Source organism: Synchiropus splendidus, chromosome 2 (assembly GCF_027744825.2).
Source record: "Synchiropus splendidus isolate RoL2022-P1 chromosome 2, RoL_Sspl_1.0, whole genome shotgun sequence".
NCBI lineage: Eukaryota > Metazoa > Chordata > Actinopteri > Syngnathiformes > Callionymidae > Synchiropus > Synchiropus splendidus.
Genome location: NC_071335.1, coordinates 10,080,141 through 10,097,653, shown reverse-complemented (window position 1 = coordinate 10,097,653; position 17,513 = coordinate 10,080,141). Strand labels below are relative to the sequence as shown.

General features: G+C 40.8%; 2 protein-coding genes across 4 annotated transcripts in view; one reads left to right on the top strand and one right to left on the bottom strand.

Annotated features, from left to right (window-relative positions):
* Positions 1–596: 596 nt before the first annotated feature.
* LOC128754372 (uncharacterized) lies at positions 597–10,721 on the bottom strand. Of its 2 annotated transcripts, XM_053856943.1 has the most exons (15): positions 10,462–10,721; positions 9,949–10,032; positions 8,794–8,949; positions 6,795–8,613; positions 6,335–6,467; positions 6,116–6,261; positions 5,852–6,031; positions 4,872–4,957; positions 4,266–4,328; positions 4,101–4,192; positions 3,457–3,536; positions 2,172–2,260; positions 1,784–1,926; positions 1,601–1,703; positions 597–943 (listed from the first exon to the last, which is right to left on the bottom strand). In XM_053856943.1, exons 1-15 carry the CDS (start codon positions 10,617–10,619, stop codon positions 751–753), a joined length of 3,525 nt encoding a protein of 1,174 aa, XP_053712918.1. In that variant the 5' UTR covers positions 10,620–10,721; the 3' UTR covers positions 597–750. The 2 variants fall into 2 exon arrangements, with proteins under 2 accessions (XP_053712918.1, XP_053712920.1); XM_053856945.1 differs by lacking the exons at positions 9,949–10,032; positions 10,462–10,721 and adding an exon at positions 9,338–9,428.
* A 931-nt stretch (positions 10,722–11,652) lies between these two features.
* The window catches only part of LOC128753731 (amyloid beta precursor protein binding family B member 2-like), a 38,154-nt gene continuing 32,293 nt past the window's right edge, over positions 11,653–17,513 (top strand). For both annotated transcript variants that reach the window (XM_053855759.1, XM_053855758.1), the window contains exon 1: positions 11,653–11,742. The gene's annotated coding sequence lies outside the window, so the exon portion shown is untranslated. The remainder of the gene's footprint in view (positions 11,743–17,513) is intronic.

Here is a 17,513-nt window from a genome sequence, read left to right as displayed (position 1 = left end):
TTGGTTGGATAGATGGATAGACTAGTGGCCTTTTTACACTGTGTTATATTGTGGTAGGGAACATTGCGTTGAACCATTGTTACATTAAGCACTTAGAGCATTGTTGGGTGGACTGCTTTAACTAGAGAACAATTTTTGTCAACGCCATTTTACTACTTGAAATCAAACGAAGGCATCGCTGTGGCAGCCTGTAACTGTGTTTGAGGCACTTACATCCCAGCTTTCACGGTATCTGAGAATTTGGATCATCACATATGAAATGGATTTAAATAATTTTCACTTTTTTCATGCCACCTAAATTTCTGATCTATGAGCCACTTTTTTCTTGAGGTCTGGACGCTACGCCGATTTTTACGAACAAGCGATATATCAACATCATAAGAGCCCGGTGTGGCGACTTTGTGTACCGGCCTTAAAAAGCAAGCAACTAAAAGGATCCGCCTATCAACCATGATGCTATACTTCCAATCGATGTTTTTATAATCAAAACAATGGGTTTATTCCATCTAATTTACAGAGGCTTTGATAATTTCACATAAAAAAAGACAAACCACCAAAATTTGTGAGTTTGTTTATCAAAAAATATATGCCTGGAAAGATACAAACATTGGGAATTTAAAAAAAAAATCAAAATGAAACAAATTAAGTATTTGTTAGAAAATAACATTAGATAAACATGAGACAAGAAGTGAATCTTGAAAGAGAAGTAAAACTTTTAATAAAACCACAGTCACTGTTGCAATGGAAGTTTCAATTGAAATATTCGAGGGCTTCCATTGCCGAACTGTACTTAAGCAAGTCCTTCTGGAAGCAGGTCAGCTGGGTTCTGGTTTTTTTGCCAGCCTTCCCTCCGCTGTTGCGATACTCCATGGTGAGCAGTTTGGAGCACAAGTAGTGGAGCCACAGCACATTGGTGTGGGGGTGGTAGACGCTCCAGTTGTTCCTGAGACACACAGAAGCAGGCAAATGATCAGGAAGTAGCGGAGGAAGAGCGGAACCGTGGCAGTGGTCACTGTGAATAATGATGCCAATGAACGTGCTTTTGGTGCCAAATGTAGACTGAAGTCACACAGAAAATGGGATGCGAAGCACCTCCATTGCGGGGAGGGGTCAATGGAAGCTTATAGCAAACATATACTGTCCGATTATTGGTGCCTGTATACAGTAATACTCTACTTGTAGTGTCATCACACTGGTTTCCATGATAAGTTCCAAACTTTAAACAACTGTTTACAAAACCAACTCATAGATTTTTATTCAGAGGAGTAATTAGTTTTTTTTTTTTTTTTGACACAAAGCCTGCGCAGGGGAGGAGCGCAGGGAGATGGGTGTCACCACAGCACTTGGCTTATGCCTTATGGCTATATGTTTTATCAGTCAAGTGAAACAACTTCCCAGGAGACTCCTGCATCTGAAAGTGTTACTGTGGCAACAGCTACTGAATTCATTTCTGTTTAGGATCAGATGTTTGTTTTAATAAAGTTAGTTTTGTACAAATAGATTTTCTTTTTTTTTTTACTAAGGAACTTGCGTGTCGGGGGTGGGATGGACTGGGGGCGGGGCTTTAGCTTGACATCAGTCATGGGACACATCCACTGACCCGTTCTCCTGCCTCATCAGTCTGTAGATGTCGAACTGGTAATCTCCCAAGCCCTGGAAGAGTTCCTCGTCGTTGGAGATGTCACAAGACACCGTCAGACCATCTATGAAGATTGTGGTGTTCAGATGTCATGTCATGTTAATGAGAAAGGTAAATAGCCGTATGGTGTGCAAGGAATCCCACCAATTTCCAGTCTGGAGAGTGAGTAGTCGATGATGCGGACGAGCACTCCTCCGGTTTCCACCCTTTGGGCCGCTCCTTGGAGGAGGTAACTCTCTGTCTTCTGGCTTGTTTTCTTGACGAGGATGTTGCCCCAGTGAAGATCCCTGCAACACAGCAGCATCACACATGAAAGACTTACTTTAAGAAATATCTTGAATCCTTAATATACTTTATTTTAAAACCTGCTTGTCTCTGACAACTGTCATCAGAATCCAAACAAGGTTATTTGTATTTCCGCTTCAGACGTGAAGTTTGTGTTGATTAAATCCAACAATACATGTCTGTAAACATGACTAACACGTGAAAGTGGTGGTTCAAAAGCGTGCGTGCGTGGGTTTGTCTGAACTACCTGTGTTCGAAGTGGAGCTCCTGCTCAGCGACAGCTAAAGCCGCAGTGACCTGGTGAAGGATGCTCTTCGCAGTGTTTATAGACGGCAGCTGGAGAGAAAAAATACATGACTGTAACTTCGTCCACAGATGACATTTGTGCCTTTCAAGGCCTCAGGGTACTTTGTTTTTCAAAAAGTTCACCTATTCGCCACATTTAGGCTAAGGAAAGCTAGCACATACAAACCCCCAGGGTTTTTGCATACTTCTACTCTAAAGTACTGGGATTGCAGAACTTTAGCTCACAATAGACGGAGAGCTCTTCATAGGGAAGTTTAGCATAGTTGAGGACAGTATATTTTAGCATAAGCTTGACTTGCCTGCCTCCACCACATGCATAGAAGACTTCTAGAAGACTGGACCTCACTTTTGAGCTCCAGACAGACTAACACAAGGCACATATTTGAGCCTGTGGACTAAACAATATTTATAAACATACGTTTTTTTTTTCTTTTTTTTAATTCATCAGGCTCAGTTTAGTAAAACACCTGCCCAGGAGACTCCTGCATCTGAATGCTTCATCTCTGTCAATTATTTGACTCAGATCTTTGTTTTTATAAAACGTTTTTCTACAAATAGATGTCTATATCCAGTTTTTTTTTACAAAGCAAGTTGTTCAGTCAGTTGTTAACATGGTGTGTTGGGAGGTGAATGGGCTGGGGGCGGGGCTTTCGTCGCCCTGTTTCAAAATCCTAGCCTGCTACTGACTGAGTGAAAATGGGTTCGCTTTAGTGTTCCATGTTTAATGGGCTGTTTTGAAGGGAGAGTGGCCCTTTTCATTTCACATTTTGAATGGCACTTTTGGAATATTTTTGGATAGAGGCGCATTTTCTAATGAATAGGTTTGGGAGATGGGAAATATTCCAGTTTTTGTTCATTCATGAAACAGTAATTAAAGAGTGTTCTGTGCTACTAATAACAATTCATCTATTGAATACCTTTTATATGGATCATTCCCGGTGACTTTATGTGTATGCTTGGATATATTCCAATTTCCACATTGTGGGAAGAATAAAGGCTCTCTAATCTAATGTACAGTACTATATTCCCACCTAGTTCTCCTACATTCCCATGGAAAGTTTCCAATAAGGAATTTCCAAAATCCATCGAAATTTACTGGAAACCTATGTGGCAGTTTTATCCCAAAGACTCAAAAGTAAATTTATTTCACTTTTGCATCAGTCTTCTTTGAGATGACAGATGAACAGATATGAAAATATGAGAAGTTGAAATGTGGGCCGCCATACCTTCCCATTACTGTTCTCCAGGTCGACGCCTCCAAATTCATACTCTAAAATGATGAAGAGCTGCTCTTCTCCAAAGAAATCTGGACACAGGGAGAGTTTCAGTCAAAATATTCTGCCCAAACAGCATCTTGGTAAGGGAATCTAATAAAGTCCTGTGGGTTTAGAAGAGCCATGTGATTGACAACTGAATACAATAGATTTAGCCTATCGATGAAATACAGAAAAAAATGTCATCATATCCAAGAGTGACTTCAGATAAAACAATACGCATTAAGTCTTGCACTTGAAGCCCAAACACTTCTTCAACCACATATGATGAGTCTGCAAAGACTTGCACTGCTCTGAAACTACTATCTTTGCGTAGCTCACAATATTTCTTATAGTTTATTGATATGTGTAGTGGCACAAGGCAACTGTCTTACTGTCTGTAATACAGAGAAGCCTGATTAATTATGTCCTGTACAAGAGATGCATTCATGAAAATACTTCTTGTCATTATGGAAGCTAATAAAGAACGACTAAAGGACGACACACTTTATACAGTATTATGTATGATGTTCTATGGCTTATTTTAAGTCAAATAACCAAATACATCCTCGCTGACAGACTGCAGACCAACATGTTACTTGGAATACGATTCTCACCTGGTCTGTCATTCTCTGAACCTTTTGCTTGGTCAAAGTCATCCCATGTCTTCAGGAATTGAGGGGGGTAACATCCTTGCACACAGTGGAGACTGAAGTAAAGCACAGAAACATTTAAGCGCCAGAACGTCAAGGATGGAGGCCCTGAACAAGGAGAGGGCTTACCCATGTAGTCCAATGAAGCCGTGAGTATGATTCTGTTGCTTCTCTTTCAGGCTGCTGAGCTCCCTGTAACACACACCATCATTTACCTTTAACTGTGGTCAACAATGAGGTCCCCAATTATCAAACAGGTCACAACAGGACTCAATTGACCACAAAGCTTTAGTCCAGAGACAATGTTGATATGCACTTGTCGTGTGTTTTATGAAAGAGTCCCGCAATGATAAAATTTTGATGCGTTTATGTCTGGTAGTTGTTTTATATATATACATATATATGTACATATATGTTATATATTCTACTGACACATGTTTCACCGCCCAGAGTCTGTATTAAAAAAAAGGTTTAAACTACAATTGTGAACTAAAGTCCACCACATTCTTCACAACACTCACACGCCAGTGTCGGCTGTCAAACACTGCGGCGCTGGACAGCGCGGCGCACCGCCACATCCTCGTCATGTTCATGCAGGTCCAATGGAGCGAGTGAGTGTGTTTATCAAATTTATCGTGAAGTGCAGAATTGTCATCGTGGAAGTTATCTCCCATTCCTAATTTTAAAAAATCCTGACGGAAACCCTGAAACATGTAACCTAAAAAAAAAACTTACTTTGATATGATAATTTCATGAAGGATCTCTCCAAAGGTCTTTTGGTCTTCACCATTCACCTTCTCTGTGCCTTCCACAGGAATCACCTGAGGACAAGAACAAGCAGAATTCATCACCTACATAGCCAGGCTCTAGCATAAGGATGAGTATATATGATTCAAATAAACCAGGTGAAGCAGGGGTCGGGAGCCTATGGCTCGCGAGCCTCATGTGAATCTTTCAACAAGCAGTCTGGCTTTTTGAACGGCTCTCTGATGTGAGAAATTGGAGTGTGAAACACCGTCAGAACAAGGGTTTCTCTGATTTCTTTCCAATTTTGTCAACACAGCCATCTACCAGGAAATTTTAGAGCACTTCATGCTTCCTTCTGCTGACAAGCTTTATGGAGATGCCCATTTCATTTTCCAGCAGGACTTGGCACCTGCCCACCCGGCCAACGGTACCAAAAGCTTTTTCAGTGACCAAGGTGTTACTGTGCTTGACTAGCCCGTAAACTCACCTGATCTGATCCCCATAGAGAATCTGTGGGGTGTTGTCAAGAGGAAGATGAGAGACATCAGACCCAACAATGCGGATGACCTGAAGACTGCTATCAAAGCAACCTGGGCGTCCATTACAACCTGAGCAGTGCCACACGCTGATGGCTTCCATGCCACGCTGCATTGATGCAGCATTTCATGTAAGAGGAGGCCCAACCAAGTACTGAGTACATGGAGATTAACATGCTTTTCAGAAATTCTGTTTAAAATATCCTATTTTCCTTATGTAATATTCAAAATTTCTGAGACTCTGCATTTTGGTTTTCATTATCAATAAACCACAATCATAACTATTTCAAGAACTAAATGTTTGACACATTCTGAAATGAGTGACAAACAAATGTTTTCAGATATTCTAATTTGCCTTAAATAAAAATAAAAAAAACAAGCAAACAAAAAACAGTTCAAGGTTATACTTGCAGACAGAACCACATACAGTACCTTTAGGGCAACAGTTTCTCCAGCAGCATTTGTAGTGGAGAAGACCTCCCCAAACGTTCCTTCCCCTATCTTTGTAATTTTTTCCATCTGCACAGGCAGAACACACGCTTGCCAGGGCAGCGGCATCTGCTGGTTACACTCTGCAAAGACTTTTTCAGCATCAGACAGATCCTCCTCACTCTGTGAAGAGAGATGGGAGAGAACACAACATTAGAACCTGTTTAACAGCATAGTAATGAATAATTTATTAGTGTATAAAATTACCATAGAGTCATTACTCAGCAGTTGCGAACGAAGATGTTTGGGAAGTGGAGTACGAAAGGGTGTGGCGAAGAGATCGCGGCTGACATCGATCATTCCACTCTCACCAGGAGAAAAGGGCGTATGAAGAACCCTGGGAGAGAGCAGCACTAAAGGAGGACAATCATGTGAATTCATCAAAACATGAAAAGACACCAGTAGAAAAAAGTTCATCTGCATTACCTTTGCCTTTACGATGAACGGAGAGGGCAGCTTTGAGCTGGCTCCAGGTGTGGGTGTCTGAGGGCAGTCCGGACAGTTTGAGGTGACCAGCTCTCAACGGAGTCGAGAAACCCATTGCCGGTTTCAACATATCCTGGGCGCCAAAGACAAAATGGATAGCACGTTTAACGCCTCACAGGTTTTTGAGTGAAAGCAGCAATTTTGGGGGTGACACAGTAATTTACCCACCCCAGACAGAGGCATTATTGTGCCAGTGGGGAATAATCAATACCTGTCCTGACACATACAGAACCAGAGTATGAATGTCCAAACCCGGTACAGCTGTTTGTGATAGAGCAAGTCTACAGTTATTGCATTAAACACCACTAATTAAATGGGTGAAGACAATTCACTCATTAAAAGTGAACCTACCATATGCATGAAGCAAAGTGAATATGGCATTAAAAGAAGGTTTCCTCACCAGAGTTTGTTTGTGCTGTTTGGAGATCAGCTCAACAATGCTGTTGTCCAGGCCCCTGGCATCATCCTTCTGCAAAGTTCTGCTGCTGTTCCCTTTGTTTTTCCAGCGACTCACACTCAGTCCACTGACGCCAGCCTTCCGGGATGTGCCTGATCGGTCTGTTGACGTGTTCCTCCTGTTAGGTTTTTTCAAGGGCTTGTTTCTTCTTGTTGCACAGGATTGGTCAGTGATAGGAACAGCGGAGCTTCTCTTCGTGAGACGGACTGTTTGAGCGGAAGTTGATTCTGTACAGACTTCACTATTGAGTTTCGGGCTTGGTCCACACACCTGGACATCAGTCGCTATGTATGACACTTCACTGGATGGCTGCCTCTGGCTCAACATCTTTTGCAACTGAGACAGTGGTGCTCTTGTTATCCTAACAACAGCATTATCAGTTATACATTTAATTCTTAAAATATTATCAAGTGTCTCTATCTGTGCATTGTTAGATCCCCTCTGTTCCTTGACCACAGCATTGTCTTGACATCCAGTAGCCTCACAATTTCCCTCAATACTTAGTCTTACAGGTGTAAAACCGTCATCGTCTTGCATTTGCTCGGCCATATCCAACGAATGAGGGCAAGTACAAGATAATGGTGGCCTGAATTCTTTGAATGGCGACAAATCTAATTGCTTCAGTTGGACTTGGCAGTCTGTGGTACGGATTTTCTCTTTCAGCGCAGCAATGTCCATATAAACAGAAGAAAGTGCATTTGTGCCACCACTACAGTGAAGGTTCTGGCTTTTTTCAAGCACCGACTGCTTCACAGAAACCTTTGAAGAGTTCACAGTTGACTGTGGGTCTATAATCTCTTGGGAAACGTTGATCTTTTCAATTTCAATCAAAGGGTCGTGACGTTGGCAAGTCTCAGTGTAAACCATTGACTTAATATGATGGCTTGCTTCATCCTCAGTCACAGACATGTTACTATTGAACAGAGTGTGTGGGTCACAAGACAGTGGCTGAGGTTCTGGACTATTAATTGGGCTTGAACACTCCAAACATGATAAATAAGTAGACTGATTAAAAACCAAACCAAGGTCAATTCTCTCAAGCTGTACACTACATGGGTGGGTCAAACACTGCTCCTTCAGATCGTATGTGACCAGCTCATTTGCAGCCAAAACAAACCTACTGCTGCTCTCACTGTCACTCGTATGTAGAGTAACACTTAATCCAACGTTCTTGATATCGTCACTTGGACCTTTTCCTAACTCCATGCTCTTAACTTCAAACAGGTCAGCAGAAGCGTTCTCAACATTTTCAGTCGAGTTGCACTCAAGGCTGTCCTGCTCAACATTCTCCTTTGTAGAAAAAGTCTGTAGAAGTGGAGGGGACCCAACACTCCCCTGAAATGGGCTTTGAAGATCCACGCAGCTCAGTGACGTTGATGGAGCATTAAGGGATTGATCAATCATTGAGAAGGAGCCAAGACAAGACAACTTGCCAACTAAATTTGCTGAAGGGGTGGAGCAAAAGATGGGTTTCTTGGTGCATGATTCAAGGCTGTGATCATCTGACTGGTTAAGGGAAATTTCCTGAAAGGGCCTTTTCAAAAAGCTAGCTCCCATATTCTTTGCCACAATCTCAGCGGGGGAATCGGAGTCCGACCGTGGGCATTTTTGCTTTTTCTCTGAGGGACGGCGACCTTTAAAGCCCTTAAAATCTCTTCCTTGAGAAGTAAACTCATCTGAGGAGTTGAGCACATGGGGCTTTGTGAAGACCGATCTTCTTCTTCGGGTAACAAAACATCCCACAGAACGAGGAGGAGGAACCCTGTTGAAAAAAAACAAAAAACAAAAAAGGTGGACATCAGGGCACAAGTGACGAACAAAGATAACACACAAAACAATGAAGACTCATGCGTCATTTTGGAATAGTGGGTAGATGATGTAACATTCTTCATTTTTCGGTGCAAGTGGAATTTGGTTGGCTTTTGCAGAGTCAGACACAGACCTGATCACGTGGTGCTGCCGAACGGCGGCATGGCAGGATGGGACTAGGCCAACATTCTCTTCGTCACTACTGTTTTCAAATGCAGGTAGATCCAGGATCGCTTTCCTCTTTGCATTACCAAGTGTTTCACCACTGCAAGTGGTTGACTTCTTTGCTCTGAAGGTCAAAACAGGTCAACAGACTTCATTACAACAATTCCTTTACAAGTTAATACTAGACAATACTGGCGTAACTAATTCATTTAACATCACAATTTAGATATCAGCAAAGAGAGGTTTGACTGTACATAGTGAACACCAAAATACATTGACTTCTGTGACAAGGTGGCTGAAAGTCATTCGTCTCATTTAAAGTTATTGTTGTATGCTTGTTTGGTTGATTTAATTCCATCTCTAACCTGAATCATGCGTTCAAACTATCCCGGGTTATGTTTGAGTTGCATCTTCTGGTGTATCAAAAATCAACACAAAGGAGTGTGGTTATGTTAAAGCACGTTTATTGGTTCAATTAAATGTCAGTTATTTAGGTATTATTTCATATTTACCTTCAGGTAAAAAGGAGGACGTGGCGGCTCACTTCCTGGTTTTATCACCTTGATGATGTCATTAGTGACATCGTGGAAAGTTTCAACTGTGGGGGAGGCCAAGGTAGGGAAGTGTTTTGTTTTGTTTTATTATCTATGATGGAGTGATGGAGCGAGGTTGAGCCTGATGCGGCAGATTGTGTTCAAAGTATGGTGAGCAATGGACTTTGTTTCTTACAGAAGAAATTAGTTATGGTTGTTATTTGTATTAGGGATTTACCTGTTGAGAGGTACAGTCCAGATTCAAACACTTAAAGAGAGAAGCGGGCAGGCAAGAGAAGGAGAGGCTGCAGTGTGCACAAGTGCGTTAGAGTAATTTTGAGTAAGAGTAAGTCTGTTGAAATTATTTCAGTCTTTTCAGTTACACTGAGTTAACTGTTGAGTTTCTTTGCAATCCATGGTTTTTCTTTTCTTTTATTTATTTATTTTTGCACCCTGGAGCAGCTTGTTAATAAATGTCTTTGGTGAGCAAGAAAAGTGTCTCCAGCGTCTGCCTCCTACACCTACTCTGGCCTGGATTACCACAACTTCTATCCAACTCTTTGTAACAAATGAGTAAGAATCACACATACTTAACGGTTTTTCTCTGCTTGATGGGTTGACTCTCCTCCTTGCTCACGTCGTCCGTCTTCAGCTGACGTACTCGTTTGCGCCGCCTTACATGTAAAAAGGAAATACTATAACTGTTTCCCAATTCACAGACTGAGTCTTTTTATAAAAACCAAAATCAAAGACATATAAATACATACATTGTTATTATTTCCTACTGATTTTGTGATAGATCTGGCTTGTTATTATGCTGAGGAGAGGGAGCCACACTCTCCTCATCAGGGCTTCGGTCCCTCATATTTCTAAGAACATTTATCTTCGCAGGAAGTGTCATGCTTTGGTCGGAACATAACCACAAACAAAATGGATCTACTATACTTCATATGTACTACACACGGTATTGTATAGTATTTCCAAGTAAAGACCATCGAATGGCATGTCTAGTTCTTTAAAAAACGCAATGTTACGTCACACCATTAACGACATTGACAATATACAGCAAGGGCATCAATGATGCACTTCTGTCTTCGACTCACTTGGTTTTGGCAGCTTTCGGCAGGAATATGGAGTCATCGCTGTCGCTGGAGGCAGAAGAGTCGAAGGCTTTTCTGTGTGCGACGGGCGTTAGCCAACCTGAGACCTTCATCCGCTGTCTGCCATAAGTTTTCAAAAACATCGACTTCAATGGCTTCATCGTTCTAAAAGCAAATCCACCATACACTCAACGATGACGTTTCTAAGGACATATATCCATTTCTTAGTGAGTTTTCTTAGCGAATGCCGCTTCTCGTTCAAATGGCTCGTGCGCAAATGATTGGTCAGGAGAAGCCGAGAATTTTTTGAGGAGCGCTCCTAGTGGCGTGGAGTTGCTACAGCAGAAACAAAGCTATACTAGAGTACATCGATGCAAGCTCCAAAACTATCATAACATTAAACTTAATAAAATTAAACTAGAACAAATAGAATTCGCGTCACTCGTCACGTCACCGAATGGTACCATTTAAGCTTGATAATTGAATTTTTTAATAATCATCAGTTTACTCTGCCATTTGTGTAATAATGTATTTGATCAGCGACTAAAACACTTAAAGAACGTACAAAAAATATACAATGTCACATGAACAACTTCTTCATTGTGAACTTATATAACAATTAACCTGTAGTATCTCAAAATGAACAGCAAGTGACGCTATAGTATAATAGTTTAATACTGCCGCGTTTACAAGGTACTGTACTAAGAGCCTTTCCTGAGGTGTCATACATGAGGGATATAGAAACAACAACAACAACAAACAAACAATTACCCACAGCTAATTTAAATTTCCAAATATCCTCTGACAATTTGAGATTGTAATACTGATTTTAGAGGTCAATGAGTATGTTTAATTACATTCATTACAAAGGACGAGTTTTTTTTTTCTTCAGGAAAATTAGGGGACAGTTTCATTGAAGACGTCTCGACCTATAATAATAATAATAATAATAATAATAATAATAATAATAATAATAATAATAATAATAATAATAATAGGCTGTCGGAATACAGCAAACCCAATCATATGTGATAGAAACAGTACACGCAAGTTTAATAGGTCACAGCTTTATCTCAGTTTCCTTTTTCACTTTATGGTCAGCCATAAACCTTAGGGGTTAACAGCAGAGCCAGGGCGGACAGAAGCGTTTGCTTCCGGGGCAGCGTCCCCCGGTCTCTTGTCAGCATCTGGGAGGGAGGAGACGAGGCACAAGACGAGAGAACACTGTGAGAAGAGGAGCAGTGAGTAGCGCTGCCAGGAGGTGTGCAACGAACAGCATTGGAGGTAAGTGATGAAGGCATTTAAATATGGAAACCCGACTGATGTTGACCACCGACGTTGAACGATTAGAGGACGGAGCGAACTTTGTGTCTTCTTCGGTGAACGTTTGTCTTCTTCATCGGAGCGGCCCGTCGTGATACACACCAGTGCTGAGAGGTGGGAGAGTAGTCGCGAGGGCTGCTGCAGCAGTGGGACATTTACAGAATCTATGACTATTTCGCAATTGGTTTCAGTGTAATTGTTGCCCCAAATCCCATGACACTGGTTTGTACACTTCGCGGAATTACTGTTTTAGTGTTGGCTGCTAACTGCGGCTGCTATAGTGTGTAGGTCACAGCCAAAAACAATACGTGCATCCAAGCTTTTAAAAAAGCAACTGTTTTACGCTGTTTTTTTGTCGTTCTCTAAATAACAGTCACTGGTTGTGTTGTTTGGATTCACTGCAGTAACACGTTCAAAGCTGTAGTTCATGTAAGTTTGTCACTGGTTTAAAGACATGAATAATGTAAGTCTTGAAACGGATATTTTATTGTCGGTCTGGTGTCTATGGTCACGCATTTTTCCGTACATTACATTTATGTTTTTTAATTAAATATATTTGACTTTTATTTGACATTATCTGTTCTGCACTTGTACACTTTGACAAAGCCATGCTTACTTAGTCTATGGAGGAAAATACTCCTGAGGGTGTACCACAAGTCTCTGGACACATAGGATAGTGGTATAGTTTGCATTTGATTCCACTTTTCATTGCTTATTTTCCCCTGCATAGATTAGGTAAAGAAAGAAAGAGTTAAGATGCTACTTCCAGTTCTCTGAAGATGTTTTCACTTTTTACCGAAGTGTCCAGACTTTATGGACCCCGTACATTTGTTGAAGCGTTCTGTTTTGATAATATCAGGACCAAAACCTCCTGGAATAACTGGTCCTCAACACGATTCAGGAGGTTTGCTGTAGTGTGATTTGTTACTGTTAAATATTCAAAAGCTTAGTTGCATCTATGATTATAAAACTTATGGAGTGTGTGCAAAATGTAGTTGGCAATATAATACAGTTACAAAACATTGCACCACTCATTGAGTAAATACAGGGGGGGGGTCAATTGTCAGTTCTTCAGAATTGACAATTGACTTGACAATGTTTGGAACAGCCTGGCTCTCCAGGATGTGTTGTCCTCTAGGGACCAGGTTTGTGTTTGTGCGTGGTGCTGGTTGGATGATAATTGTTTCCAGTTCTGTGCTGCTTTGCCTGCCACCTCAGGTCATGTACACATGGTGCTGAGCAAATTTGTCGAAATTGAAAGTTCTTTTTCTGTGCTGAAGGATACAAAAATGCATATCTGGAGTTTCGTTCGATATGGCTACATTTGTTGTTGAATAATATTCCATTGATCATGAAAGGCTGGGCTACATTGGGATAAGGAGCTCTGAAGTTGTTGACAATAACACGGAGTGCCAGAGGACCCGTCTGCTCTTTTTGGAGTGCACCGCTGAGGTTTCTCTTCCTCTAGCTCACCCTGCTTTTCTCTCTAAGTGACGCAGCCTCTCATGTATTTTTTCACGTCCAGTTTTCCACAATTTATGAGCTTCCTCTGTACTTTCCCTGAACACCCTTAATGGGACACAATCATCACCAGGGATCTACAAAGCATCAGCTTATGAAACGTTTTCTTATGAAAATGAACGTGTCACGAATTGATGTTGCAATGGTGCACAGTCATCCTCTTTCCACTCCCTCTCTCCTGCCTGCTCTCTTTCATTCAGACCAGCACCTACATTGCAGTTTGTGTCGGAACATGATGTCATAACTAATTGCTCGGTGCTGCCAAGCTCTATAGTTGCTTTATATTCTGCTACTCTGCCTTTCATATGCTCTTTGCTCGCTTGCCTTCCTTTCTTCCCTCATGGCATGAGTAGTTGCTGCTTATGGAAAAAGTGACATGGGTTTAGATCACTGTCAAGTCATGCAGACAAGTGCATGTGGGTTTGTTGTGCCAAGGCCTGATGACAGGGCATTTGCTTTTAGATGACCCCAGCTTCTGGTGGTATCAGCTGTCATGAGTGTAGCTGACATGTGCCCTCATCTAGAAGCAGACATAAATATGAACAGAAACTGCTCTTTTCTTGTAAGTAAAGTGAGGCTGGATGCTCTGACTGGCCTGTAAAATGGCTGTAATTAGAATCGTTGGACATTCTAGCCTTTCACTGCCCTGCGGAAGGGAATGTCATTATGAGCGTCTGATGGGAAAAGATTGTGTTTTTTTTTAAATCCGTGTGCGTTTGTGCACGCACAGAACATCTGTTTGAGCGCCCTGATTCATGTATGATGCTATAACTGTTCAACACTTCATTAAACTGCTATGCCTAGTGACTCGGGATGCAAGGCACCTTATGAATTACACTATATAAACATTAAAAAGCTATTCTGTATCCACGCATGTAGGATTGCATCAATGAATAGCTTGGCCAAGAGATCTGGAACCAAATTATGGTCAAATGTAAAAGCTCTTTGTTTATTTACCAATATTATCCTTTTCAGTTATACAAGATAAGAGACAAAACTTTGGACATAAATGCCATGAAAACTGAAGGGTCATATTTAGTCAGGCTTAAAATATATATATTTTTTAACTCAAATTTAACAACTGTATTCTGGGACTCATTTTGATGATTTGTACTTTATGAAAGTCCACTGGAGTCAAATTTGGAATGACAGCAGTGGCAGTACCTTAAAGACATTTTATGGTGAACCACAGAACAAGTTAGAATAGAAAACTGCAAATCAAGTGACAGATGATACCTTGACAATAGTGATGTTAGTTTCGGCAGGTATTTGCAAAATGTTCATTAATTGAAGTTCAAAGTTACACACTTGCTGTTTTTAAATGAGAAACAACACTGTAAAAATACTTGATAATGATAACTTGATAAATTGAACAAAATGTCAACAAAAATTGTCTCTAAATTCCATGATGGTTCATTGCTACTATAGCCTGCGGCATAAGAGCTTGGTGCTTCAGGGCTGATGACTGATGGTTGTATGGCTTTAAAACCGAAGATCTGACACAGCCATTTACAAAACCTGTGGTGTGAGAAACTGCTTGAAACTAAAAAGTTGAGTAGATACATATGAGTCATTGTGATTATGTTGAAAAAGAAGATCGCAGCAGCACCGTTTGCTCGAGGGTGTCTAACTTCACAGATCAAACATGGCTTTTTTATTATTACTCCATGATGTCACAAAGGCTCAGACATCCTAAAAGGTGCATCATCTTTGTTAATAAAACAAAGCTTTTGAACACTGTATAATCTGTCGCCGCTTGAACTCCTTCTTGACTGTGGTCAACTGCAGGCAGAGGCGGTGCCTGGAGCGGGAACTAAAATTATCTTATTATCTTAATGATTCCAGAGAATCACACAGGGTTCGGGTTCTTACCAATTCTGACAATGCTCTGATTTTAATGTTGACATATCGACACTTCTTGTTCACAAGCTTTCTGAATGGGGAGAAATGAATAGGAAAAAAGTAGATGGAGCATCATCATGATGTGCGACTTGAAACATACACAAGGCAGAAAAGTTGTAAATGAAATATAGGTTCCCTTTAAGAACATAATTAATTCCAAATGAACCTACAGACCACTACACAATGCGTATGCATTATGACTAAGGCACTGTTTTAAACCAACCCTGAAAGTTTTATTTAAATGCTTAGGTCTGTTTTGTAGGAAGTTATTGATTGTTGCAAACCAGCGTGGGCTTTTGAGTTACAAATGAATTAATTAAAACTGTCATCAAACATCAGATCTGCAACTAAAGAACATGCTCTGTTCCTTCTGTCTTTTAACTGTATGTATTAGCATTTGTAACATCTTGTTTTAAATGTTTTATTTTACTAGGTTGTTAATCCATGTTTTTCCAAAATTGCGGTATAATGAAAGTTGCATAAATGATGTCCCTTCCATCCTGCTGTCGATGCCCATCGATAGGATTGTTGTGGCCACCAGCCTATGCACAAGTGTGTGTATGTGAGAGTCTCTGTTTGCGTTGTTGTTGCAGAGGGCAGACAGGCGTGTGGTGTGTTTGGACAGAGAACAGAGGCCATGTTCACGGTGTACGGCGTGAAACTGAATGATAAGATCCTTGTCTCTAGTTCCATCCGCTCATCTTGTCTCTGACAGTTTTAACCAACATGCAGATTCCATGGTCTTTTTTCTGCTGCTGTTATGCACCATGGCATCCCTTGTGAAATGCTGTCTTCTCACTGTCAAATTCACTCTTGGATAATTTGGTTTACACATTATCATAGCTGGTTGTTCAATGTTTTGATGGGCAACTCATGTTCCAGATGCTGCTGCTGTGCATGGCTGCACACAGCAGCCTTTCTAATTTCTTGTTGTGTCATGCTTTGGTGTTGTCCTTTCCACATGGCAATGCATGCTTACATACACCTTCATCCCACCCATCCATTTCAGCTGCATAAGGATTTTCTACTTCTAGCCATGAGCTTTTTTTTTACTCGATTTCAAAATGTTTAACTATCTTGTTGCATTTTAAAGGGCATTTTTGTTGACGGTGAAGGTGGCTGAGGATAGGAAAAACACTGGCTCACATCTCTTCACTGCCTGTATCAAGTTAGGATGGTCCTGGGTTTTTACTTCTTAAGTAATCAAATCTCACTGAACAATAGTAGCTTTTCATCAAAAAAACGTTTTAGATGTTTGTAATTGCAAAGTTATGACAACATAAAGCATAACAATCCTCTGTGATCATTGGAAATGAGCTGTGCCCGTGAGTCCCTTCTGGTTTCAATGGCTCACAAATGTCAATCACTCACGTAACAGACCTGTCTGTTAATAAAAAATCTACCAGACTCCATGTTATCTTGAGACGTTTGTTGTTTCATTTTAACGTCCAAGTTAGTGTAATGGTGATACCATGTGGCGCTACACAAACTCCTGACGCTGAATGCGGAGCGCATAACTATTACCGTTACTGTCTACGAGTCAAGAATGTTTTCTTCCAAACACGTTTTCATATGTTTGTCCTCTTCTTGTCATGGAGTGTTTTAGTCACCCAAGAGGAGTTAATTGAATATACTTATACTGTAGTATGTGGCAAAATGTAGGCGCTGTATTAACGTCAGTGACAGCAGATCCAGTTTTTGGGTCACATGAATGCATTTGGTGACGACAAGCAACTATATATCATGGACAACATATCATGTAGGGTATTGCATGGACATATTTAGATGGATTTAGAACTAAATTACTCATAAATGAATGAACAGGCCATGCTTCATCTTGCGCTGGGTTGCTGTATGTGATCCCTTTAAGATCAACGATAAATGTCAGATTTGTGCACAATTTTAAACTTCTTGTTTGTTTTTCCTGCTACGTTGTTGACTGGGGCTGTTTGCATCTGAAAAGGAAGTGGTAGGCATGAGGATTAACAAGGCTGTTGTCTTGAACAGGAAAGGGTTTTTTTTAACCAGGGAAGTTACAGCTCCATGTTATCTCCCTTTATTATCATTCAAACGTTACCAAAATGCCAGAACAAGTCATTTCCGAGATGAAATTGCTACCCTTACTGTCCAAACACGCTTAGCTGTATGAATGCGTTTTCCAGATTTCAGGTACGTGCTCAACAGAGCAACCAATCAAAACCACGTTCCGTATATGCAGCAAACATTTATTTTCAACCATAACTTGAGACAATTTATACCACGAAATCATGCAAGGTAGATTACGCTAATCGTGGTTAGCCACGCAAAGC